Below are 26299 nucleotides of genomic sequence, written 5' to 3' on the forward strand. Positions count from 1 at the left end.
ACATATACATGCTCATGTGAGGGTTTTGGCACACGCGTTGGTTATCTGTTTACTGATGCCGTACTTCATTGGCACAGCTGTTCAGTCGATTTGCCTGTTCACGTGTCTGGTGTTATCTCTTCTCCTCAGCTGAAGAAATACTTGGAATTCAGTACCTGAACGCATGCGCAGTGATTGCGTGAAGATGAGCAATCGCGAGCCAACAAGAGGCCGGAGCATCAGCAACACAACAAACACAACACAACACAACACAGCACAACACAGCACAACACAACGCAACGCAACACACCTCGTTGATGTCGAATTCGCCCTGCTCCGGGCACGGGTCGATTTCAACCGTCGTCTCGTCGTTCCCACGCGGGCGCACGTACTTGCGACCCTCATACTGCAGCCTGAAGAATGAATGCAAATCCTTCAACAGCGGACGCGAGTGAATGTTGACAAACTGCTCGCGCGTGTGTCTGCTCATTTGATCCACCGTCCTACGAACGGAGACGTAAGAGAGGAGGTGATGTGATGTGTAGATGTGTACGAGAGAGAGAGAATGAATGCAAGTGTATGTGTGTGTGATAGAGTGAATGCAAACGTGCATGTGTGTGTGTGTGTGGATGTGTCGTTGTTTGTGCATGTATGTGATGAGACTGTGATGTTCTGCGCGCATGCAAATGCACACAGAAATGCGTACATGGTCGCATAACCTGCACACACATACACAAACACACATACATACATACACACACACGCGCGCGCGCGGCCCTCTTCAAAGCACTTCCTCCACAGTCAGAACAACCAACAACACGATACGTACGCGGCATGGGTCCAGTAACTGTCGTGGACGCTGGCAAAGGCAACTCCGTCCTTGCGACACGCGTTGGCGGTCATCATCATGTGCGTTGAGTCGAGCGAGTGGACAAAGTTTGGTGGGAACGCTGACCCCTGCTTGCCAACCGCCGGCAACTGTGACGGATTGCCAGTCTCCACAAGCCAGATGGTCTGCAGGTTTGTTGAAAACTGCAAACGGGAAGTGGTCGCAGACACGTGCGTTTAGCGTAAGCAGAGTACCGTCGTGTGCAACAGATGGCGGGAGTATTGACAACACCACAGCACAACCACAATCAAACCACAATCAAACCACAATCAAACCACAACTACATCATCCTACAACCACAGTAAAATACAACCACACGACAACATGTTCCCACGACAACAGCATCCCACCACGACGCACCGTGGACTTGATGGCGTTGTGGTACGGCTGCACGACGGGCATGCCAATGGGGGTAACCCACGCCACCGGCTCGCCTGACGCGGCAATCTTCTTCGCCTGCTGGGACAGCCACTGCTGGATCAGCTGAGCCTTCTCAAAGATCTCGCCCAGACTCAGGAACACGAGCGCCGTCAGATATGACGCCGTCGCATACACCTTCTCAGGCGGCACCACCTTGGCAGCCTTCAGCTGGCGCCCTATCTGCTCCCGCCCGCCGACGAACGTCACGCCGTACACGTTCGTCATCACCGTCTGCTTGACAATCTTGCGTTTCATGGGGCCTTGTGCCACCAGCAGCGACGCAAGCTCCTGCGCCACCTCGTGTGATACGGGCAGCTTCGACGTGGATGAGAAGTCGCCCTGTGCGTGGCGCTGCAAGTGCGTGTCGATCGTGCGAGCAACGGCGCTGTACACGTCCTGCGGGCGGTCGTCTTCCGGAACGCGCACGAGATTCACGTGTCGCGCACCTTCCACGTCGCGTCCAAGCGCTGCGTAGTGCTGCAGGCCGTTGCACGTGCCATCCTGGTGGACAGGAAAACCGGACTCGAATTCCTCCGGGTTTGGGGCACACATTGCGTCATGTAGCTCGTTACACACAGCCAGAACCTGCCAGGGGTTGTCGCCTTGGAGCCACCACATGGGCTCCCCGTCCTGATTTGGCGTTAACGCAGACAGGAGGAAGGGGAAAGGCGGTACGTGTATGTGTTTGTGCGGAAATGAGTGAACAAGGCAGCGACACGTGTTCGCTTGTGTGCGTGCGTGTGTGTGCATTTATGTGCTGGAACGAACTACATTCAACCCAAAGCAACGACACCAACCCGAGTTACAAGCCAGCACACACACGCACACACACACACACACATGCATCTTGAGGTCACCGCCTGTCAAACCTCGAGGAAGCGGAGGGGATTGCGAACAGTCTCTTCGACGTGGTGCATGTTGTCTTCAGCAAACTTCTCGCGGTCGTCCAATGAGCACCTGAGAATACACGCACGCAGCGGAAGATGTGGGATGTGAGATTGGTGGAGGGAATGTGGTGGGAGAGAGAGAGACAGGTGGTGCGAGCGAGCATCACATCGGCAATCCACGTGAAGGCGGGGTGCAACATCACAATGATGACGATGAGGAGAGCAAGGAGGAGGAAGAGGATCACTTCCATCACCATTCACACCACACTGTTACCTCCACCACTGTCATCACCACCACCCCATCACCACTGTCACCAAGTGCTCACTTGTCATTGCCGTAGACGTTTGCAAGATGGATCTTCAGCCAGCGCAGGCCGTTCTTCCCCAGCGGCTTCTTCTCGGCAAACACAAGGAGGCCGCGGGAAAGGTCGTCACCAATGTGTGTCAGGTACGGAGCGATGGTGTACGCGCGCCCACGGAAGTCAAGGTTGTGCGGGAGGTAAAAGTCCTGGTCCCGCAGCTGTTGTATGGTGAGTTTGGATTGCAGTGGTGAGTGTGGATTGCAGTGGTGAGTTTGGATTGCAGTGTGGGCACGGAGGTGAGCGAGGTGCGAGGATGGCGATGAGGACAGCTCACGCACATGCAGACATGCGCATTCACACAGACATAAAACACAGACATACAGGCATTCAACAAATATACAAGCACACACACACACACACACACACGCACACACGCACACACACGCACACACACGCAGACATGCACATACACACAGACATAAAACACGCAGCCCGTGTACGCACCGCCTGTGCGACCATGAGCTTGAGGTGGAGAGTGGTGCGTTGGGAATACGCTTCCGAGCTCTGCTTTCGATGCTCCATGACTTGGCGCTGGTACTTGGCTTTGTCTTCCGCAGACATGCTGTCATGCCACGCACAGCGTGCCATGGTGAGTGCTCGTGCGCGTACTCGCGTCAAATGAAACGATTGCATCACTCGCAGGAGCATCTGCAAGCACTCACACGACCTTCCACATCCACGTCCACCTAAACACACACATTCATGTCCACACACACACACTCATGTCCACACACACACTCATGTCCACACACACACACACACACACACACGCAGTCATGTCCACACGTACTCTGCCGTCCTTGCTGGCACTGGCGGCGGCTGAATGATGTGCGGTGCAATCGCGAGCTCTTCAACGCCAACTTCCGCCTCAAAAGCGGCGCGCACCACATCAAACACCTGAGTTTAAACACACATCACACAGACACACACGTACATCACACAGACACACAGACACACGTACAGCACACATCACACAGACACACACGCACGCACGTACGCATACAGGTTCAGAGGATACAGCGACGAGATGTGAGGGAGAAGCGGAGATTACACAACGGGGAACAAACAAGACGCGTCTCACAACACAAACGCAATTTGCACGTGCTCATCACCTTTGTGTTGACACGCCATGCCATGGAGGAGAGGTAGGTGAGGGCATCAAACATATCGTCGAGCAGGTGGGTCGTCTCCGCAAGCAGCGCGTAGTGGTGGAAGTGCGAATCAAACGTGCGCATGATCGTCACTGAAGCACACACACACACAAACACACACAAATACACACACAGACACACAAATACACAAATACACACGTGTGCGCGCAGTTGACGAGATGAAGGGTGGGTGAGTGTGCTCGCAGGAGAAACACCTCAACACATGGCTTCGCAGTCATCAAGGACAAACCACATCATCATCATCATCATCACACGACGCTCACACCACGACCACCGCAACCACCACGACCACCGCGCCACCAAACCACCACACCACCAAACCATCACGCCACACCTGGGGAGACGAGGCTGGCACCCGTGCGCACGCCCGTCCAGGGCTTTGGCAGGACCAACATCGGCAGGTTCACGGCGTCAATCGACCGCCGAAACACATTCTGGTGATGCAGAAATGTGGCGGCGGAACATGTGTCGGTGGTGGTGTCAGGCATGAAAAAGTGCTGCTTACGAAAAGATACAAGAGATACGCACGTACAAACACACCCATACACTGTGCTGTGCTCATGTATGCACACACACGCACACGCACACACAGACGTGTACACACACACACACACACACACATACACACACACACGCACACGCACACGCACACACGCACACACACACACACACGCACACACACACACACACACACACACACACGAGAGCGAGCACAGCACCTTTCCGAGCTGGGCGTTGGTGGCGACAAAGTTGTACGAGTAATCTTGGACGGTGTCGTGGGTGCGGATGAAACCAAAACGTTTTGTTCCCTCAAATTCATACGTGTGATAAAACGCGGGCAGTTCCTTGTCTTCGGCTCTCCTGTCAACACAAAAACAGAATGCAGCAGGAGCAGTGTAAGTCATGGGCGAACACAGGTATGCCTGCATGCAAGCAACAAAGGCAATGAGAGGGTTGCGTCTGGCTGATCGAGTGGTCTGTACATTGGGTGTGGGCCATGCGGGGTATACGAAATTGGTTGTGCCAGGAAGACTCACCCTGTGATGGCAGACAGTGTTGCCTTTCGCAGGACCAGGTCGATCATTTCGCCACCAACAGCACCCAGCATCTGCAAACACCACGTGCATGCAAGCAGCTTGTGAATGGACAGCGGGAATGTGTTATCAGATGGAACGAACATGCTCAGCACTGCATCACACACACACAGGTGTACACACACACAGGTGTACACACACACAGGTGTAAACACACACAAAGACACACACACAGACACACACACACAGACACAGACACACACACAAGTGCACATTACCCGCGGTGTCCAGAAGGCGAGACCCGAGTCCTCGTTGGGAACAGAGACACCCGACTCAATCGAGTATCTGATGTGTACAATGGCAACGTAACAAGGCGTGGTGAGCGATGGCCATTGATATGCAACCACGCAACAAGCACATATTCCCCCACTACTTACATGCCTACACACACACGCACACGTACTCACGCACGCACACAACTAACACACCAACCAACACACCCACATGCACACGCACTATCTCTTCCACCAACTCACTCCTTCATGAGCTGGCGCCAGAGCTTTGACGGGCTGTGTTTCTTCATCTGCTCTCTGTCCGACATTATCTGGTGATAGCGGGCGTACACCGTTCGCTCCTGACGACCAAAAGGCAGAAGCAGAGGCGGTGGCGGTGGTGGCAGTGGTGGGTTTGAATGAGTGGATGGATGAATGGATGGATGGATGGATGGAAGACAAGTTGGCAGAACTGAAAAGAAACAAGTCGCACTGCACCACACTGCACCACGACCACCACCATCACGACCATTATCATCGTCATAATCATCAGAATCATCATCAACATCACCGCCAACCGCACCAGGTCGGAGGGGCCAGCTTCGCGGGCCAGGGCGACGGCGAATGTGCGGTACACAGCGCGGCCAATACTCATCACCATCGAGTTCATCTGGCAACGGAGGGAGACAATCAATGAAGGTAAGTCAGCGGCTGTGGTGGTGCAGTCACGAACAAGACATACAAGCACACAGATCAGATGGATGGTATTGTCTTTGATCACCACCACCACCACCACCACCACCATTTGTATCATCATCATCATCATCATCATCATCATCATCATCATCATCATCATCATCATCATCATCATCATCATCATCATCATCATCATCATCATCATCATCATTGCTCACCTTGCAGCCGTACGGGTTGGCCGCGGTCTGGTGCTCAAACTGACGAAAACAAACGAGGGATTGAATGCATGGGTGAGCTCAAGTGGGTGCAGCAGTGCCACGGACCAGTAGTCCCGCATTCTTGCACATCCGCACACACAACTCAACACACACACACACACACACACACACGATCACACGATCACGACTCACGACTGAGAGGGCGGCAGTAGCGATGGCGCGGGAGTCGACGAAGCTGTTGTACAGAATCTTCCACGCCAGCTCAGCATCCACTGTGGCAGTGGTGATCACGGTGGTGGTTTTGGTGTTTGTGAGCATTCTTCTGCACACACACACGCACGCACACACACACACACACACGCACATACACACACACACACACGCACACACACACACGCACATACACACACACACACACGCACACACACACACACGCACACACACACACACACACACACACGCACACACACGCAAACGGGCAGCCCTTCGCGCGCGCGTGTGCGGGGCACCTTGTTTAGGGGACGAGACCATGATCTCGCGCTGGTGGTCGATGGCGGCTGCAATGTCGTCGATCCAGATGTGATACGCAGACATGTTCGTCTCCGCTGGTGATCAGGCAGCAGCACAGTGCGTGCGTGCGTGCGTGTGCGTGTTGTGTGTGTGAGTGTGTGAGTGTGTGTGAGTGAGTATAGCGTGATGTAGGTGTGCAGGTCTGTGTGGTGACGCAAAGGCTGAGGCTGATCGCTTGCGCGTGCCGCAATGAACCGTCACCACGCACATACGCATGCGCACACGCATGCACACACAAACGCTCTGTCAGGCAACCTTCCCTCCTCAATTCAAAGGTACTCTCGACACGACCATCAGTGTGATCGTACAATCTACGTTTGGCTTCGCCATGAACTCGTCAAACGCTTCGCGCGTCGATCGCGTGGGAATCGCATCCAGCTGCACAGACACACACACACACGCATACACAACATGTACGCACACGCATACACACACGCATACACAACACGTACGCATACACAACACGTACACACATACACAAGCAAACGTTATGTTAGCGATTGTCTTTGCTTCATCGATCACCACAACCATTCATCATCATCATCATCACCACCACCACCACCACCCCCACCCCCACCCCCACCAGCGTAGTGTGTGACTCACGGATACACCGAGTGATGCCTCCTGGTTCCACTGCTGCTCGTACAACTCGACGTCCACCACGTGCGGTCGCGGCCGGCTCGCATCCGCCAGCCCGACGCGCTGCAGTTGCTACGCACATAAAGGGGAGGGGGTGTGGAATGTGAGTTTGCACCAGGGTGTATCGTTGTGTGTGAACGTGTGTGGGTTGAGACATTGGACACACACAAGCATAAAATGCATGTATATGCTCTCTCTCTCTCTCTCTCTCTGTTTCTCAACACATACACTCACAGACGCACACACACATACACACATAGACAAACACACACACACACATAGACAAACACACACACACACACATAGACACACACACATACACACACACCTTCTTGAAGAGGTCGAGCAAGTTGATGTCTGTGGCGAAGAGCGGTGCGCGCAGCATATCGTGATGAGAAAACCCCATGTCAGCTGCAAGCTGTAGGATGTGGCGGATGGCATCTGGCTTGTCGTGGCGTCTGAACGTGTGCGCGCGATGAAAGGCGGAGAAGAGCGTGTTTGGAGGGACAATCAGGAGGAACAAACGCAGTTAACGCGAGGCGTACATGTGTGAGTTGACGTCAGCTACGCTTTCATTCACAGGCTTGTACACAAACAAACCGCCAGGCCGCATACACGCATATACGGCACACACACACATACACACACACACACACACACACACACACACACACACACACACACACACACACACACACACACACACACGCACACACACACACACGAGGACGCAACCTGATGGCAAGGATGAGCAGGGCATATGTGGTTGCATCTGGCGGGACGTTCATGTGCAGCATGTGGTTGAAAATGCTCTCGCAACGAAGATCATACGTCTGGAAGTGTGTGCATGTGTGTGCGTTATGTGTGCGTGCCCACGTGTGAGCGTCCAAAAGAAATTCGTGTAAGACGTAAGACACACGTGCGCATCATCCACACACACACACAACACACACCAAACACACATACACAACACACACCAAACACACATACACAACACACAACACACACAGCACGCACGTGTTTGGCGCAGTGTTTGAGGAGGATGTTGAACTTGTCCGTGGTGATTGGCAGCCGCAGGTCTTCGTTGTACAGGATCTCCTCTGCCAAGTTGATGTTGCCGTTCTGCACGTGCACTTCAAACATGGCCAAGTACTCCTGCACCTGAGAGACACAGCGCTTCTCTTCCACCAGCTGCTCAATGAGACCAGGCTTGGTGGCCTTCTTGCCCTGCGGCGCGTTCTCCTCTTGCTCGGACACTCGCCTCAGCATGCCCAGCAACTGCTGCGTGACTTTGCTGTACACGGGCAGTGTGGATGAAGGTGCCGTGCACGAGTCATCCGCGCTTGCGGTCCGCGTGGCTGCTTGGTCCGCGGCGCCAGCTACTGTGCTCGGTGCTGTTGTGTTCGCATGCGCATCTGCCACCATCGGCGTGTCTGATAACGGCAGCGTGTCTGCTACCGACGGTGTCTCTCCGTTGGAGGAGTATCGCCTGCGGTGCTGGTGTTGCGCTTGTGGCTGCTGTGGTTGAGGCGCTGAAGCGTGTGCATGGCGATGCCAGTGCAGCCATGGCGCGGCGCCAGCCGTTGCTGCTGCTGCTGATGATGATTGTGTGTGCGATAGATAACGCAAGCTGGTGTGTGGCAAAGTAACCTGCTGGCGACCATGGCGCATGGTGCTCCCGCCCTTGGGCATCAACGAGCACCAGCAGCTGGCCCTTACGCCGCCGCTTCCGCTGCTGCTCTGGTTGGCGGTGGTGTTGATGGAGCTGCTCAAGGTGCTGTTGCTGCTCCAGCGTCTGCATCCAGCAAATATCTGTTGTTGTGCACGGGCACTACCTCTTCTTATTTGGCTGCTTCTCGCAACCAACCCACCCCTCTGCACAGCACTGACCCTGACGCTATTGCTTCCAGTCCCTCCACACCGCAACAACGACCATCTCGCCGCAGCCGCAGCGGCTGCGCCTGTTGCGCCTCCGCCTCGCATCGTCGTCTTGTCTTCTTGTCCACGCCAAACACAACGTGGGTTCTGAAAATTGCTGCAAATCTTCCACAACTTGTCCTCTTGCCATCTCAACTGCGTGCAACCACACAATACGACCGCGTCATTCTCCTCATCTTCCTCCCTCCTTCATCTTCACCCGTCTCTTCCATCCAACAGCAAGCATCATGTCTGGTGGTGGCCGCCCTGACGTCTCCAACCTCTTCAGCGTGAAGGTCGACAACATCGACCGATCCACGCGCGAGGAAGATCTCCGCGAAGCCTTCAAAGAGTTTGGTGCGTGCTTGGTTGGATGAGCTTTGCAGTTCACTGTCGGTTATGTGTTGGTTTTGTCGATATATCTCGATGTCAATTGTTCACTGTGCATCATGTGGTGTGGTGGCCGTGCATGCCAAACACACGCACAAGGATCTTACTCACACACACACACATACACCACACCACACCACACCACACCACACCACACCACACCACACACATACGCGCGCATCCACACGCGCTTCTTTTGCATGGCGTGCTCCTTTTCGTCCCCCCACATCAGGCGAGATTGGCGACATTTACATGCCCAGGTGAATTGAACTCACCCTTCCAGCCAACCACTGCAACACCACAAAACGGAGGGAAGGGAAGGGATGCTACACGCTTCCCTTCACCCGCTCCTTCGCACGCTAGCCTTGTCGCTTTCCCTCTTTCCCCTCCCCTTCCCCCACTGTTTACTGTGGCGCCTGCCCCGCCATCATTTTGATGCTGCCTCGGGCCTCCCAGCAGTCGCTGTTGATCCTGTGCCGTTGATACCACCCTGCGCTGCCGCTGCTGCTGATGCTGCTGCTGATGCTGCTGCCGCTGCTGCCCACTCGCATCACCCATCATCCAACACCTGTCATCTCTGTCCCCGTCCTGAATACCCCGCACGATCATCATCATCATCATCCTCCCTCCATCGCGGCAACGCGCACATTCGCTCGGCAGATACCGCGACACCATGGACCCACGCGGCTACGCCTTTGTGCGCTTCATCAACGAGCGCGACGCCGAAGACGCCATCAAGCACATGGACGGGTGTGTGTGTGTGTGTGCGTGTGCGTGTGTGCGTGTGTGTGTGTGTGTGTGTGTGAAGAGAGAGAGAGAGAGAGAGGCAGAGATGGAAGCACACCCACTGTCCGTCCCTCTACTACTGGGTGTGCGTGTGCGGTCGTGTGTGTGGTCATTAGCATTCATCAGGCTGCGCGTGATGCATCGCTTGTGTGTGGTTGTTTGTTCTGAGCTGGGTTGGGTCATCACCGATTTCACCGTGAACGGTCACCGGTGTGTGCACGCGATTTGTTCATGCCTTGCAGACAACAGCTGAACGGCAAGGAGGTGTACTGCCAACTGGCCAAGTACTCCCGCCGCGCACCCCCGTGAGTGTGGCTCGTGAGGGGCTGCATGTGTTGCTGTGTGTTACTGCCTGGCATTGAACCCCCAAGCTGACCTTGCCATTCCCCCGCCCCTCCTGCCACACTGATGTTGCCAGCCCGCGCCGCCCGCGTCGCGACGACTACTATCGCGATGACTATCGTCGCGATGACTACCGTCGGGACGACTACAGGCGCGATGATTATCGTCGGGACGATTACCGCAGGGATGACTATCGGCGCGATGACTACCGCCGTGACGACTACAGGCGTGACGACTACAGGCGCGACGACTACCGCCGCGACGACTACAGGCGCGACGACAGGCGGGATGGGCCTCGCGACATGCCGCCGCCTCCTCGTGAGCGCAGCCGCGAGCGCAGCCCCCCTCCCCCGCGCCACGACGACCGCCCCGCCCCGCCGCCACTCGACGACCGTACGTCACGTTGCACACCACACATCACACACCACTCACGCACGCACACGGCACACCGCACGCACGCTTGTCTGCTGTGTGTTGTGTGTGTCTTGTGGTTTTTGTGCGTCTGCCTGTGTTGCAGTGCCGTTTTCACGCCCTGGCATGCGGACTCATCCTGTCTTGTCCTGTTCCCGCTGCACGGTTTCATGCTACACAGGCCAGTGAGCAGCAGCCAGTCCTCTCTGCCGTCAACTTGCGGTGCCTGCAAGCAAGCAAAGCAAACGAGCACCAAACAAACCGTCAATCCATCCATGCCTTGTGACTTGATCCTGCACCCCCCCCCCCCTTGACTTGTCTCTGTCCGCTTTCGTCATGTTTGTGCTGTCTGTTGTTCTGTTGCCTGCATGCATTACGCACTGCTGCTTCCTCTCCATTTCTCTCGTTTGTGGCTTGCGTTTGCGCGCAGCTGGTGTTTTCCCTCTCCACTAAACCGACCATACAAGCGATGCTGTCGCAACAACGTGCTTTGTTGTGACTTGTTGTCCGTGTGTCAGTGCTTCAATGTCGTGGTGGTGTGACGAAGAAGGTTGGGTCGTGTCAACAGCAACGACACAAGCAGTAGAAGATGTCAAAGTCCACGCTCACACATGAGGTCACATCACCACAAAGGAAGGATGGAAGCGACACCACAAAACAGGCGTTCACATTCAAAACACAACCATGTCACACTTACACTTGCTCCTCCTTGCTCAGGCTCTCTGCAAGCACACATATTGTTTCGCTCATGCGGAGTTGTTTGTCTTGCTCACTCACCCAGGCCAAGGGTCTGGTTGTAGTGGAGGGACGGCAGCGTGAGGAATGCAAGCGATCCCCGAGCAGCATCCGCCGCCACGCTCGACACAACCTACGGCCACAGTGGCAGCGCACCCAACACCAGGACACAACGTGATAGTGTGAGATGACAGGTGATCTGGGCCATGAAGCGTGCATGCACAGAGAGGAGACAGGCAGCAGGGCAGCAGCATAGCACACGCATACACACGCGCATACACACGCGTACACATACATGGACAAACAAACACACACACACACACACACACACACAACACACACACACACACCTGGTCGCGGCGGGTTGCACTTTCAAAGACAAGCTCAATGTGAACGTTGCTCGTCGTTTCCGTTTGTGAACCTTGAGTGCCGTCTGAGATGCGGGTGATCTTGAACGAGTCTGCGGGGCGTCCAAGGACAGACACAAGCTCAAGTGCAAGCACATCTTTGTGCGCGCGCACAAACGATTTTGGGAATGGTACGACCAGAACAACGTCTGCAGCCACATCCTCGTTGTACACGGTGCACGCGGGCCCAATATCGTGGCCGCACTCGGAGGTGACCGCCTCCACAGGCGCAAATGCATCGTCCACTTCCGCAGCGGCAGTGCCAATCTCCGTGAGGTAGGTGCGGATGGAGTGGTGGCAGCAGCCGACGGCGTCAACCAGGCGGTCCAGGCGACGCTGGCAGCCCCACGTGCAGTAGTCCCCCGTGCCAATGTCCTCGCACGCATCTGGACCAAAGTACGCCGTGCCCTGGAATGCAAGGTTCTCGTCAAATCCGCTGATGATGGCGTCCATCACGTCCACACACACGTCTCCCTCCTCCGACTGCAAGCACATGTACTTGAGGTGCGCGTCCGCGTGCTGCACAAGCTCCTCGGCAACGCTGGCGGCGTTGGACAGCGACGCAAGCTGGGGCGTGTTGCGAAGCCGCGCCAGGACCTTGTCCGAGCACTCGCCAAGCGAGCACAGCTGCTGCGCCCGCTGGGCAGGACCAGCGTGGGTGGTGAAGACGAGCACGTCCATGACGCGTGGGTAGCAGAAGGTGGTGCTGTCCCGCGCGCACAGCAAGTCCAGTTCTGCGACGTCGATGCGTGCAGACGACTTGCGGGCTTCCACCTGAATGTACTCAAAGAGGCAGGGCGTGCAGATGGCCTGCAGCGCGGTGTCGCGCTCTGCCTGCGATCGCGAGGTGTTGCGGGCGGTGCGGAGCTGCTCCTGCAGCTGCTCTGGGCTGAACTTGTTGCGGCAGTAGACGATTGTGTCGCTCGTGCCGTCGTCGGTTGTTGTGGCGCAGGTGAGGTCGAAGGACTCGCGGTGCAGCTGGTACAAAGCCCAGTCGACGCAGCCGGCCTCCTCCAGCTGGGCGAGGTAGTACGTGAATCCGCTGTGGCACGTGCCCGTGCATGTCGAGCGGAGTTGCGCTTGCGAAGCCTCCGTGTCCGGGAGGGTGGCGGCGTCAGCCATGACGTCAAGGCAGCCTTCCCCTGTAGCAGTGCGCAGCCAGCTGTCAAACTCCCGCTGCACGCGGAGACAGGCCACGCTTGGTGCGTTGCAGGCAGCCTGCTGCCTGTTGATGGAGCGGACGCTGGCGCGCACGCCGGCCGTGCCGAGCACAGCTTCGGCGGTCTCGCAGTACGACAACGCCTCGTGCAGCGCGCTCACTGCGTTGACGCAGGACGCGGCGCAAAAGTTGGGTGGTCCAGCATAGTTGACGCTGTGGTACAGCTCCTCCAAACCATTCACCTCGCACGCCGTTTCCACCGCCTGCAGCATCGTCGGCAGCTCACCGCACGTCGTGTCTCCCAAGAGCCTTGCCATTCCACCTTGCAACGGCACCAAGCACGCCACCACGACGGCAACCAACGCCGCCAACTCTGCCATCCGAAGCACCATCTTGCAGATGAGGGGAGGGGGAACAACAAGCAAACAAACAAGAAGACAGGCTGGCTGGCTGGCGATTGTCTCTTATGTTTCTCTTCTGTTGTGTTGTTTGTTTTGTGTGCGTGCAGGCACTCGAGGTCGCCAGGACGAAAAATGTGTGAACATTTCCATCAATCTTCGAGGGCGCGCGCCGGGACAAGTTCAAGCAGACAGTCCAATCCTTCCATCCTGATTGCACCACCATCCATCCATCCACGATGAGCTTCTTCGCCGCTTCTTCTTCTTCTTCTTCTTCTTCCTCCTCCTCCTCCGCTTCGCACCGTCTCCCCGCGGCCGTGCAGCGGGCGATTGCCGAAGAGATCGAGGACAGCAGGCAGTTCTTGGCTGACACATCATGGACAACGACGAGGAGCTGATTCAGGCTGCATTGGAATACGAGCGCGACTTGGCGTGAGTTGGTTTGGCGCGCATGCATGCCTGCGTGCGTGTGCGTGCGTGTGTGTGTGTGAATGTGTGTGTGTGTGCGTGCTTGGTGTATCTCGTTGGTGATGCACAACGCGATGCGAGGGACGTTCATTCACTGAGGGATGGTGTCTTGGTGTCTTCTCTCTCTCTCTCTCACACACACACACACGCACACGCACACGCGCACACACACACATGCGCACACACACACACGCGCGCGCGCGCGCGGCCAAGATCCAGCGCCATTTCCAGCACTGCCGCCACAACCGCAGAAAAAGCGCGCCAAGCGAAAGGAGATGGAATGCAAGTGCCGAGGACGAACCGATACACCTTGCTGGGAACGCATTCCCGAGCATGCACTCCAGCGCATTCAGGATCAGCTCGCCTCTCTGAAACAGCATCAGCGCAGTGAGATGGTTCGCATGTACCTGGTTGGCGTGCTCAACATGCCTCCGGCCGAGTGCACTCCTTCGAACAAGAAATCCCGCGTCACCTATCGTTTCCTAGGTAAGGTCGCACACACACCAACACACCGCGTGGGTTCGTTAAGAAGCAGTGCTCCTTTGATGTTCGCAGCTGTCTCGTCTGTTTTGCTGACGCACTTGTGTGAGTGCACGATCGCATGATGATTCACAAACGTTTGATCTGCTCACACACACACACATGCGCGCACATACACACATGCACACATGTAGGTGAGACCCTGTGCAAGGGTGGCATCTGCAATGCGCTGGGCGTTGGCGAAAGCGTGTTTGCGTCGGCGATGAAGGACATCCTGCAGTACAAAGGTGTCACAGAGCCACCGAAACGAGGCCGTCGTGCGGCTTCAAGCAAGCGTGGCGCCCGTCATTGATCGATAAAGAAGAGCACGAAGGCCTCCACTTCACAACAAGCAAACGTCTCATGTTCATGTCTCACTTCTTGTCTGTGTGTTTGCTTGCTGACTTTCACTCATGCTTTCATTCGTTCCTGCGCTTGTGTTGGGTGTGATTGTTGTTGAGATGGATGCCAGACGTGTGACATGATGCATGATGCGTGATGCAGTGATGCAGTGATGCAGTTGTTGCGATGTGACGCACACACGTTCCATAAAGCACAAAAGTCACGACATACAACACATTCATCAAGCACATGGTGGTGGTGGTGGTGGTTGAGGGTGTGCGAGTGGTTGGTGGGGCGCGGTGGCAGCTCAGAAAGGCTTGTCCTCGATGAAGCGAGTGACCATGTCCTTCACGGCGCGACCTGAAGCGCGTGGAGATGAGTGAGTGTGAGTGTGTGTGTGTGTGTGTGTGTGTGTGTGTGTGTGTGAGGGAGAGAGGGAGGGAGGGAGGGAGTGGAACACGGGCAGATAGACGGACAGACAAACACATAAACATGGACAGACAAATAGACAGAAAAGTCGACAATAACACCGCGAGACAACGACGTGCACGTGTGCGTCTGTACCCTGGTCGTATGGCGCAATGTGGCCGGCGACGCGCACGACAACATAGCGGAAGTCCTGGGCGGCGCGGACGTAGCTGTATCCGCAACAGTAGACAGACAGGCAGGCGGGCAGGTAAGCAAAGTGGGCGTGGTGGGGGCACAGCAACCCAAAGCAAAGCAACACAGAGCAAAGCAAAGCGGTGGAAGGTTGCACAACGACTACAACTGCAGCTGCAGCAGCCAGCAGCAGCCAGCAGCAGCCAGCAGCAGCAACAACTGATGGCATGCCAACGCACCCTGCAACCTCCGTGTCGGACTTCTTGACCTTCCACACGACGCGGTCGGCGCTGTTGAACTTCTTCGCGCCAGACCTGTCCCGCAGCGATAAAAGCCGTGACGAGTGTGGACGTGAGTGTGTGTGCGTGCATGAGAGAGTATGCGCGCGCGTGTGTGTGTGCATGTGCGTGTGTGTGTGCATGAGAGAGTATGCGTGTGTGTGTGTGCACGCGTGCAAAGGGAGCAATGGTGGCGTGTAGGCGATCAGACCATGGAATGGTGGGGAGGTAGCGTTCCGTCAGTGGAACGCCAACGATGAGATCAAGCTGGCCGTTGTACATCAGCACCTGAACACTCGCACACACGCACACGAGTGAGCGCTTGTGGGCACTTTGAAACCAAGCTTGCACCAGCTCCAACTGCTGTACACACACACACACACACACACACACACACACACGAACACAGTGCAAACCTTGTAGTTGTCCATGACGAGGGCGAGCTCTGGCTTGTACGAGACCATAACGTCTGGGATGAGGTGCAGTTCGCACTCAAGACCGCTGTTGAGCGTGGCATTGCCAACGTGGATGGCCTTGCGCACCCTGCACGGTGGCAGATGACGCCGAGGATGAGGGGAGGGGGCACGTGTTGGGAACGTGGTGAGGTGAGTTGCAACGACAAGAAAACAAACCAGTCGCCAAGAGAGCGACACACACACGAAACACACACACACGAAACACACACATACGCACACACACACACATACGCACACACACACACACATACGCACACACACACACACACACACACACACACACACACACACACACACAAACGAACAAACAAGCAAGCAAACAAACAAGCAAGCCGAGCAACGGCCTGGCATGAGCACGGACCAGTCCTGGGAGATGAACTTGGAGTAATAGCCAAAAGAGGCGGGGGAGATGGTGCGCAGAAAGTTGTCGTAGTCGCTGCCACCACACAATCATGGCAACGTGAACGCAATGCACATTCGTGCGGAAGGGAGTTGAGGGGGCAAGGCAGCTGTAATGCGGGCGAGTTGGTGTGCTGTGCGCACAGAAACAGACAGACTGACTGACACAAATATGCACACACACGCACACACGCGCACACATACACGCACAGGCGCACGAGTGCGCACGCATCACAAACATACAAGTGTGAGAGAACTCACAGGGTGCCGGTGAGGTTGTAGAAGTAGGTCGGGTACTTGTACACATCGCCGTTCAGCATCTCGTCCCAGATGTCAAAGGCCAGCTAACGAGGGTGGTGGTGGTGGTGGTGGTGGTGGTGATTGAAAGAGCAGTGGGGTCAGGAATAGCAGGGGGAATTGAGGACGGCCAAAACACACACAGACACACAGACACAGACACACACACACAGACACACAGACCACACACACACACACGCACGCACACACAGACCACACAATCAGACACCTCCATCAACACGCACCGTGTAGTTGCCGTTGTTGATTGCCTTGACGGTCTGGTCGGTGTACTGCTGAAGGACGTCGCGCTGGTTGTGGTCGGCGAGCCCGAGGTTGAACATCAGGCCGGGGATGGCCTGCATTTGCACAACGGGATCCGTCCATCCATCTAACACCAATTCATACGCATACACACATCCACACATGAAAGCACGCACACGAGAGCACACACACACGAGCACGTGTGCCGCGGACACACAAAAGGTGAGAGGAGATGGGTGTATGTACGTGTGTGTGTATGTGTGTGTGTGTGTGTCCATGTGGTACTGGAGCAAACGAGACGATCAAAACGCCAAGGGCACACGTGACGGTAATAATGAGAGGATGGCAGGGTGGCAAAGCAGTGCTGTGCTGCGCGCACCGCCAATGGAGACGCCCTTGAGCGGGATCTTCGACGCGTCGCTGCTGGCGGCGTTCTTGCGGTGAATGTACGCAGCAAACGCAGGAATGTAGTGCCCTGCAGGTAGAGCCACAGCAGAGTGAGTTTGAGGGGTGTGTATGTGTATAGGCGTGTAGGCACGAGTGCGTGCGTGCGTGTGCGTGCGTGCGTGCGTGTGCGTGCGTGTGCGTGCGTAAGAGAAAGAGGACATTGAGGGAGAATGCGGGTACCAACACAAACAAAACACACTGACAACGTACTGCCAGCCGACAAACAATGCCACGCACACACTCTTGCACAATGTGCGCACGCAGGGACAACAGTGCACATGTGAGTGTTGTGAGCGTTGTGCGAGAGTGAACGTACCGGCAAAGCTCTCGCCGGTGAGGTAGAGGTCGACCTTGGCCTGGTCCGGGAACGTGGCGTAGAACTCTGTGAGGCACGCGTACAGGTCGCGCGCAACATCCTCGCGCGTGTTGGTGGCATAGCCTGCGCAGGACCATGGCGGGCAATGGGATATGCATGAATCAAACAGCGGGGTAGTGAGGAGAAGCAAGTAGGATGAGGAGAAGCGAGTAGGATGAGGAGAAGCAAGTAGGATGAGGAGAAGCAAGTAGGATGAGGAGAAGCAAGTAGGATGAGGAGAAGCGAGTAGGATGAGGAGAAGCATGTAGGATGAGGAGAAGCATGTAGGATGAGGAGAAGCGAGTAGGATGAGGAGAAGCAAGTAGGATGAGGAGAAGCAAGTAGGATGAGGAGAAGCGAGTAGGATGAGGAGAAGCGAGTAGGATGAGGAGAAGCATGTAGGATGAGGAGAAGCATGTAGTGATACACAAATCGGCGCGCGCACATGTCCACAGAAGCGAGCAAGATTGTTACTCGATGATGCAAAGCTCAGATCATCCAACACGCAATCGACACTTGGCCAACTGACCCTTGCCGGTGCCAGTGTAGCTGTAACCAGCGCCAACGGGGTTGTCGATGAAGAGGAGGGAGTAGTTGGAGTTCCATGTCGTGTCGCGCTCATGCAGCTTCATGTTCTCATCAACATGGAATGGCCCAATCTCGGAGAAGAGGCCAAAGGTGCTGGCACCACCAGGGCCACCTGTACAGAGAGTGTGTGTAAGTGAGTGAGTGTGTGTGTAAGTGAGTGAGTGAGTGAGTGAGTGAGTGAGTGTGTAAGTGTGTGTGTGTGTGTGAGTGTGTGTGTGTGTGTGAGTGAGGGAGTGAGTGAGTGAGAGAGCAACTCTGTCAGCTGACAGCGCAACAAGAACAGCAGCACGTTATATGTGCGTGGCAATCTTTCATGTCTCGTCACATCAAGAGTCAGTGGCACGCGCATTCACAGGATGCCTTCGCATGCAGCCATAAGCGGCCGAGTGTCCGCACATCCATTCACATAGATACGCACAGATACAGAGATACACACACGCACGCTTGCACGCGCACCCTGGAGCCAGATGAGAAGGGGCGCATCTGGGTTGTTGTCCTGGGATGGGAAGTACCAGACAAAGAGGTTGTTGTCCGTTGTCTTGTTGACGGTGTAGAAGCCAGCATATGAGGTGTAGTTGCCAATACCGTTCACCTTGGCCGCACCCCTAAGCAATGGGAAATGATAAGATGAGGCAACGAACGGTGGGAAGCATCAGGTGAACATGTTCAGTGCAGAGCTAATCCAGCCAGTTGAGTGTACATGTACAGGAGTAAAAAAGGAGAGGGACGAGCCACATTGCAAGCGAGGGGAACACGCGCACGCACACGCAGATGGGAGGCAGTGTGGCTGATGCGACATTATGCACACGCTGTTTTGGCTTTGGTACATTTGCCACAGCGAACCCCACACAGGAGGACACTGCCAACGACGACAATCCAAACTCACTGGGCAGCCTCGACGCCGTAGCGCTCCCTGACGTTGCTGACAAGCAGGGGCTCGCCAACATCAGCACCTGGCGCAGCGTGCATGTTCTCGTGGACCCCATAGATGCGGCGGTGGAAGGCGGCAGCCGGCTGGGCCAACAACACGCACGCCAACACGCCAACAACACCAGCGAACACAACAGCAGACTTGATCATCATCATCATCGATCGATCGTCAATCAGTGTGTAGTGGAGAGGAGTGGGTGTTTTTTTTTTTGGAGGAGAGCAAACACACCTCAAAACACACGCAGCAACGTGGTGATATGACTGAATTCAGTCGCAGAAACAGGCAGAAGAGGCAGAAGGCAGAGAAGGCAGAAAACGCACACCAAGCACACACATACGTCTCTCGCTCGCTCGCTCTCTCTCTCTCTCCCTCTCTGTCTCAGACACACCACCGACAGCATGGCTGAGGAAGAGCTTGAGTTTGCGCCTACGATTGACAACCTGCTGGAGCAGGAGACACTGCGGTGGCTGTTTGTTGGCGGGAAAGGCGGTGTTGGCAAGACGACATGCAGCTGCAGCATTGCCATTCAGCTGGCACAAACGGGCCGCAAGGTGTTGCTCATCTCAACCGACCCCGCGCACAACATCTCCGATGCCTTTGGGCAGAAGTTTGGCCCAGACCCCGTTCCTGTGGACGGTGTTGACAACCTCTCTTGCATGGTTCGTTTGCTCTGTGTGTCTGTGTGTGTTGCGTGTGTGTGTGTGTGTCTTGTCTTTGTGTGTGTGTGTGTGTGTCTTGTCTTTGTGTGTGTGTGTGTGTGTGCGAAAATGTGTGTGTGCGTCTTTGTGTCTGCGTCCGTGTGTGTGCGTGTGTGTGAATGTATGCGTGTGAATGTGTGTGTGTGCACGTGTGTGTGTGTGTGTGTCTCCCTCTCTCCCTCTCCCTCTCTCTATCTCTGTCTCTCTCCCTCTCTCTGTCTCTGTCTCTCTCTCTGCCTCTGTCTCTGTCTCTGTCTCTCTCTCTGTCCGTGCACACCTCGTATCCTACTTTGTGTATCGCCACAACTCACAGTCTTGTCCTGGTGTGCTCTGTGTGCCTTCTCTTGAACATCTGCAGGAGATTGACCCCAGCTCGCAAATGTCTGGCGGACTGCAATCCCTTCAAGGTTCGAGGGCAACCTGGCGGTGGCGGTGGCGGTGGCGGGGGTGGCGAAAAGGCACCATGTGGTGTCGCCTTGTTGTTTTTCACTTGTTCTTATGCACAGGCGCGAACTTGCACATGCACTCACGTCAATACATACTCCCATACACACACATACTCACAACCGCACATACTCACAACCGCACACAACCACGCACGCACGCACACACACACACACACACACATATATATACACAAAAATACACAAAATACACAAATACACGTATGCAGAGACCAACTCTGAGATTGCAGGCATCTTCAAGAAGATTGGGCTGTCCATCCCTGGCATTGACGAGATCAGCACCTTCATCCAGGTGATGAAGTTTGTCAAGTCCATGGACCACGACATCACCGTGTTTGACACGGCACCGACAGGCCACACCCTCCGCCTGTTGCAAATGCCGGGCACCGTCACCAAGGCCATCGACATGCTTCGCGACCTCGACTCAAGCTTCGGCGGCATGCTCGGCCAGGTACCATGTGTGTGTCTGTGTGTGTGTGTGTGTGTCTGTGTGTGTGTGTGTGTGTGTCTGTGTGTGTGTCTGTGTGTGCGTGTGTGTGTGTGTCTGTGTGTGTGTGCGCGCGCCTGTGTCGACCTGTGTGTGTTTGCGCAAGTTGAGGAAGTGCAAGTGCAACACTATCATGCCCACGCTGCACCTTCGCACCAATTCCATTCACCACATGTGCGTGTGCGTGTGCGTATGAATGTCTTATATTGCACAGATGAGCTCCTTCATGGGCGCCGGCGACAAGGAGCAAGCGTTTGCACGATTGGAATCCTTCCGCGACTCCATCAACGAGCTCTCCGACCAGTTCAAGAACCCGGTGCGCCATGCTGCTGGAGCGGCTGCCGTTGCTTGTGTTTCTTTGTGCATGTATGTCTATGTATTGCCGCACACACACACATACACACATACACACACACACACACACGATCGCACACATACAAACTCACCCTCTCCCACGCCTCTCCCTCTACTTGTGGCAGGACCTGACGACGTTTGTGTGCGTGTGCATTGCGGAGTTTCTGTCCATCTACGAGACGGAGCGACTGATTCAGGAGCTGACCAAACTCGACCTCGATGTCCACAACGTCATCGTCAACCAACTCATCGTCCCCGACCCAGGTACACAGCATGGCGATGGTGTTGTTGTTGTTGTGGAAGTCGTTGTTGTTGTTTAAGTTGTTGTTGTGGTGGTGGTGGTGGTGGTGATGGTGCAAACAGCGAGTGGGCGGGGTGATTGTGGGAGGTTGTGCTCGTTGAAATTCACACACACACACACACACACACACACACACACACACACACACACACACACACACACACACACACACACACACACACACACACACACACACACACACACACACACACACACACACACACGTGCCATCACGCACCCCAACGCCACCCCGCAGCGAATCCGTGCGAGATGTGTCTCGCGCGGTACGCCATCCAGCAGAAGTACCTGGCGCAGGTAGATGAGCTGTACGATGACTTCCATGTCATCAAGCTCCCACTGCAGCGCAAGGAGGTGCGTAAGGTGGACGCCCTCAAGGCGTTTTCCGAAAACCTCAGGAAGCGGCTTGTGTTCCCAGACAACATTCAGCTGCCGGCAGACAAGTGATGGGGTGCATGTGTGGTGGTGATGGGGTTGGCTTGCGTTTAGTGTTGATTGTTGTTGGGTCTGTGGGTTGTGTTTGTTGTTTACGTTTGCGTTGGCGTTGTCTGTTGTGGTTGTGATGGGTGCTTCGTACCCTGGCACATATGAGCTTTCTGTCTGTTATGGTTGGGATTGTCATTGCACGTGGTGCGTGTGCCCTGTGCTCTTTGTCGTGGCATTCGGTCATGCACCAATACACAGAGCGAATACAATCCTCTGTGTTGGCAGCGGCAGGCTAGATACGCGCAGTTGTTTTATGTGGACAGCAACGAGGCAGACAAAGCAGCACACCCATAGCAAAAGCAGCTGCACATGCGGAACCAGCAACGGCACAGGACGCAAAGCAACGAATGAAGTGGCAACAACGCCGCCGCAGCAGCAACAACAACAACAACAACAACAACAACAACAACAACAACAACAACAACAACAACAACAACAACAACAACAACAACAACAAGGGTGAACAACAACAAGGGTGAACAACAACAAGGGTGGGCAGGGCACCAAGCACTCGCTCGCTCATTCACTCGCAGACACCAAGCAACACCCACTCCCTATTCCAACCAAGGAAGACACAAATGTACATGCACATAAGGGATACAACAACAACAACAGCAACAACAGCAACAACAACAGCTGACAGCTGTGATGATCATGGTGGTGGTAACAGCACCATACATGAAAAGATGAAAAGGTGCACATGCACACACGCACGTGCGATGGAGACGCAAAGGTGTGGATGTGTGGATGTGTGGATGTGTGTATGTGGATGTTGATCGAACAATCAATCAACCGACTATGCAAACAATTGATCACGCAATCGAATCAACCAATGCAAGAAAGGGTGATTGAACAGCCCCGTCCTCACTCCAGGCCAACCATGGCTGCAAAGTTGGCTGTCGGGTCGTCTGTGTCGTCGGCGAGATCGAGCCCCCGCTCAACCTGCGCCCGCGCCGTGTCCGTCAACGCAAAGTCGTCCTGAACAGCAAAGAGGATGGTGGGGGAGGGGGAGGGGAAAATGGATTGGTGGGAGTGATGGTGGCGGTGAAGGCGATGGTGGCGGTGATGGTGGTGATGGTGCTGATTGTGCTGATGGTGCTGATGAATGCGCAGTGACAGTGCAACAGTGACAGTGCAACAAGTTTCGAATCGAATGGCAAGGAATAGCGGCATTCTGAGCCGCAGGTACATGTGCAGGGGCCGAGGTATGTTGCAGACGCACCACTTCTTCCTCAGCCTCTTCGTCTGCTTGCACGCATTTGAGAAGATCAGAGAGCACAACCCGGATCCTAACACGCGTGGGGGGGGGGGCGGTATTGGTAGGCGGAAAGGCAGCGACAGTGGTGAGCACACGCCGAACAAGTTGGCACACGCCGAAGCGGATGCACACAACACACCCAAAAAGATGTAAGCAACGACCAAGGTGAACAGCAACCTGCACACACACACACACACACAAACACACACACACACACACACACGCATGCACGCATGCACGCATGCACGCACGCACACACACACGCACACACACACGCACACACACACGCATGCACGCACGCACGCACGCACACACGCACACACACACGCACACACACACGCACACACGCACACACACACGCACACACGCACACACGCACACACGCACACACGCACACACGCACACAAATGGTATGCAAATGAAACAACAGTAAGAGCAGCATGGGCAACGTACTCTTGCTGCTGGGGTTCGTTGTCCGATGTGAGGAAGGACAGGTCGGGCGGGGCGTTGGTCTGACGTCTCGGTTTGAAGATCCCTTCGCGGTCCTTCGGCCTGATGCAATCACGTCATATTGGTAAAATGGGTGGAGCGGAGTGATGTGAAATGATGGGAGGGAAGGTGAGCAAGTACATACATGGGGAGGCCCTCAGATACAGGCAAGCAGCCACGCGCTATCAAATACACTTGCACGTGCATACATACACACATGCACAAACACAAACACACATGCACACATGCACACATGCACACATGCACACATGCACGTGCGTATATGGACCACTGCACTCACGTGCGGATGGAGTCGCCTTTGTTGATCCGCAGCATCTCTTCAACCAGGAACTGCAGACACATGGCGAGGTGGATCGTTGCTTCGGAAACGAGCTTGATCCACTTCATCTGCAGAGGAGGCAGGGGGGGGGGAACGATCCCGGCTGAGATCAGAAAGGGAAGCTGGAGAGGTAGGAGCCGAGACGCCCGCACAACACAAGCACTCATATGCACACATTCACACATACACATGCACGCGCACACACACGCATACACACGCATACACACACACACATGCACACATTCACACACGCACACATACGCATACGCATGCGCACCTTCATGTCGCCGTTGTCGTCTGTGCTGACGAGGTATTCAAACTCAAGCTCCACGCCGTCTTCGGTCGAGTACGTGCGCCAGCACCGCATGCGCCGCACAAGGAAGTCGCGATCCTCCCCGCTCACCTTATCATGCAGACGCATGCACGCCGGCGCCGGCGGTACGCTGCCCAGCGACACCGTCACCATGCTATCGTTCTGGGCCGTGGTGATGGAAAGGGGGGGAGTTGGTTGGAAGGGTTGGAGGGTGAGAGGCTGTATGTGCGTTGTGTTGTGTGTTGTGTGTGCGTGTTGCGTGTGTTGTGTGTTGTGGTGTGTTGTGTGTGTGTGTGTGTTGTGTGTTGTGTGTTGTGTGTGTGTGTTGTATGTGTGTTGTGTGTTGTGTGTGCGTGTTGTGTTGTGTGTTGTGTTGTGTGTTGTGTGTTGTGTGTGTGTGTGTGTGTGTGCATTGCACGCAAAACGTGGGAGTTATGACCGCGCGTGTGTCTGATGAGACAACAATCCATGCCCATCCTCACCTCTGGCCAGTTGCACTTGACTTCGCCAAAGAACGCATATCCGTAGCCGGGCTGCTTGCGCGCGAGCTCGATAAACGCTTTCCTGTCATCATATGCACAAAAACACACACACGTGTGTGGTGGTAAGTTTAACAGTGACGGACGTATACATGTGGCCGTGGTGGTGAGTGGAAGCAAACATAAAATGTGGAATCGGCACATCGAAGAGGCGAACGAGAAAATGGGTGAACAAACAAAGAGATCGTTGACAAACAATCCAATGAGCAAACGAAACAAGACGAGCGAGCAAGGGTGGTTGTCCACAGCAGCAGCCACCAGCACCGGTCGCGTTGGGCCCTCAGGTCCTGGAGCTTCTCTGCGTCCTCATCTGTTGGATTGATGTGGCCGTTCTTCATCTCCGCAATCGTCTGCAATCCACGCAGGCGTGGGGCACATGCATGTGAGAGGATGGTGGCCACATGTGTGTGTGTGTGTGTGTGTGGGGGGGGGGGAGGTGTGCGTATGTGTGTGTGGGTGTTCTGAGTGTGTGTGGGTGTTATGTCGGATGTTGTTGTATTCTGATAGCACCTCCTTGTTTGGCCGTGAAAAACTTTCCACATCTGTGCCCCCGCGCTGGGATTTCAAGAAGGTTTAGTTATTTCTTATTGGATTGTCGCTTAATGTAGGGTTCATCATTAGTTCACGGGCTGTAGTCACACTCCCTTTACTGATCAGAGCAGTGCATAAAACGTCGGACTAGATGAGTGTGCCTAAATTAAGTTCTACTCAGGGAAAGACATGGTACCTATCTGATAGCAGCTCGTCGTGGTACAGTGGACTTTACTCTTTGATCAAACTATAGTGTGTCCTATATCTCATGCGCAAGGCCTATACCCGGTTATGCTAGGCGACGATCGCTGACACACTCGCCTGCTTGGTATGCAGGTAGCGGAGTTGTGAGTTATGGAGAGCGAATCTTGGTGTAT

The 26299-nt window shown here is 55.1% G+C and overlaps 8 protein-coding genes across 8 annotated transcripts in view; 4 read left to right on the forward strand and 4 right to left on the reverse strand.

The window, feature by feature from the left end:
• Positions 1-72: 72 nt before the first annotated feature.
• Positions 73-9161, reverse strand: PTSG_03816 (single-subunit RNA polymerase). The gene is made up of 23 exons (XM_004995492.1): positions 8156-9161; positions 7874-7971; positions 7467-7596; positions 7103-7210; positions 6808-6877; positions 6439-6534; positions 6122-6201; positions 5930-5968; positions 5599-5685; positions 5280-5377; positions 5022-5088; positions 4747-4817; positions 4429-4570; positions 4044-4143; positions 3650-3780; positions 3328-3434; positions 2982-3099; positions 2502-2695; positions 2158-2245; positions 1229-1918; positions 809-1011; positions 290-482; positions 73-155 (listed from the first exon to the last, which is right to left on the reverse strand). The coding sequence occupies exons 1-23, from the start codon at positions 9119-9121 to the stop codon at positions 126-128; spliced, it is 3906 nt and encodes a 1301-aa protein (XP_004995549.1). The 5' UTR covers positions 9122-9161; the 3' UTR covers positions 73-125.
• Positions 9162-9187: 26 nt separating this feature from the next.
• Positions 9188-11316, forward strand: PTSG_03817 (uncharacterized protein). The gene is made up of 6 exons (XM_004995493.1): positions 9188-9412; positions 9678-9705; positions 10106-10195; positions 10474-10536; positions 10650-10966; positions 11166-11316. Exons 1-6 carry the CDS (start codon positions 9304-9306, stop codon positions 11171-11173), a joined length of 615 nt encoding a protein of 204 aa, XP_004995550.1. The 5' UTR covers positions 9188-9303; the 3' UTR covers positions 11174-11316.
• A 172-nt stretch (positions 11317-11488) lies between these two features.
• PTSG_03818 (uncharacterized protein) lies at positions 11489-13806 on the reverse strand. Its single transcript, XM_004995494.1, has 2 exons — positions 12070-13806; positions 11489-11852 (listed from the first exon to the last, which is right to left on the reverse strand). The coding sequence occupies exons 1-2, from the start codon at positions 13675-13677 to the stop codon at positions 11754-11756; spliced, it is 1707 nt and encodes a 568-aa protein (XP_004995551.1). The 5' UTR covers positions 13678-13806; the 3' UTR covers positions 11489-11753.
• A 328-nt stretch (positions 13807-14134) lies between these two features.
• PTSG_12083 (uncharacterized protein) lies at positions 14135-14542 on the forward strand (the record flags this gene model as incomplete). The annotated part of the gene is made up of 1 exon (XM_004995495.1): positions 14135-14542. One exon carries the CDS (start codon positions 14135-14137, stop codon positions 14540-14542), a length of 408 nt encoding a protein of 135 aa, XP_004995552.1.
• Position 14543: 1 nt separating this feature from the next.
• PTSG_12084 (uncharacterized protein) lies at positions 14544-15249 on the forward strand (the record flags this gene model as incomplete). The annotated part of the gene is made up of 2 exons (XM_004995496.1): positions 14544-14637; positions 14826-15249. 2 exons carry the CDS (start codon positions 14544-14546, stop codon positions 14981-14983), a joined length of 252 nt encoding a protein of 83 aa, XP_004995553.1. The 3' UTR covers positions 14984-15249.
• PTSG_03820 (uncharacterized protein) lies at positions 15055-19896 on the reverse strand. Its single transcript, XM_004995497.1, has 13 exons — positions 19600-19896; positions 19170-19318; positions 18655-18825; positions 18087-18209; positions 17703-17798; positions 17308-17450; positions 17027-17109; positions 16728-16802; positions 16307-16433; positions 16102-16178; positions 15852-15926; positions 15577-15650; positions 15055-15372 (listed from the first exon to the last, which is right to left on the reverse strand). The coding sequence occupies exons 1-13, from the start codon at positions 19800-19802 to the stop codon at positions 15320-15322; spliced, it is 1449 nt and encodes a 482-aa protein (XP_004995554.1). The 5' UTR covers positions 19803-19896; the 3' UTR covers positions 15055-15319.
• PTSG_03821 (ATPase get3) lies at positions 19871-22682 on the forward strand. The gene is made up of 6 exons (XM_004995498.1): positions 19871-20303; positions 20701-20749; positions 21016-21257; positions 21508-21609; positions 21773-21911; positions 22205-22682. Exons 1-6 carry the CDS (start codon positions 20043-20045, stop codon positions 22411-22413), a joined length of 1002 nt encoding a protein of 333 aa, XP_004995555.1. The 5' UTR covers positions 19871-20042; the 3' UTR covers positions 22414-22682.
• Positions 22683-22922: 240 nt separating this feature from the next.
• Positions 22923-26299, reverse strand: part of PTSG_12085 (uncharacterized protein) — a gene marked incomplete at its 5' end in the record, with an annotated part of 4943 nt that continues 1566 nt past the window's right edge. The window contains 7 exons of the mRNA XM_004995499.1: positions 22923-23430; positions 23675-23741; positions 24164-24262; positions 24501-24607; positions 24817-25014; positions 25335-25416; positions 25656-25901. Coding sequence (XP_004995556.1) covers positions 23317-23430; positions 23675-23741; positions 24164-24262; positions 24501-24607; positions 24817-25014; positions 25335-25416; positions 25656-25901 — 913 coding nt within the window. The 3' untranslated portion in view covers positions 22923-23316. The remainder of the gene's footprint in view (positions 23431-23674; positions 23742-24163; positions 24263-24500; positions 24608-24816; positions 25015-25334; positions 25417-25655; positions 25902-26299) is intronic.

This window comes from Salpingoeca rosetta (genome assembly GCF_000188695.1).
Source record: "Salpingoeca rosetta unplaced genomic scaffold supercont1.8, whole genome shotgun sequence".
Lineage (NCBI taxonomy): Eukaryota > Choanoflagellata > Craspedida > Salpingoecidae > Salpingoeca > Salpingoeca rosetta.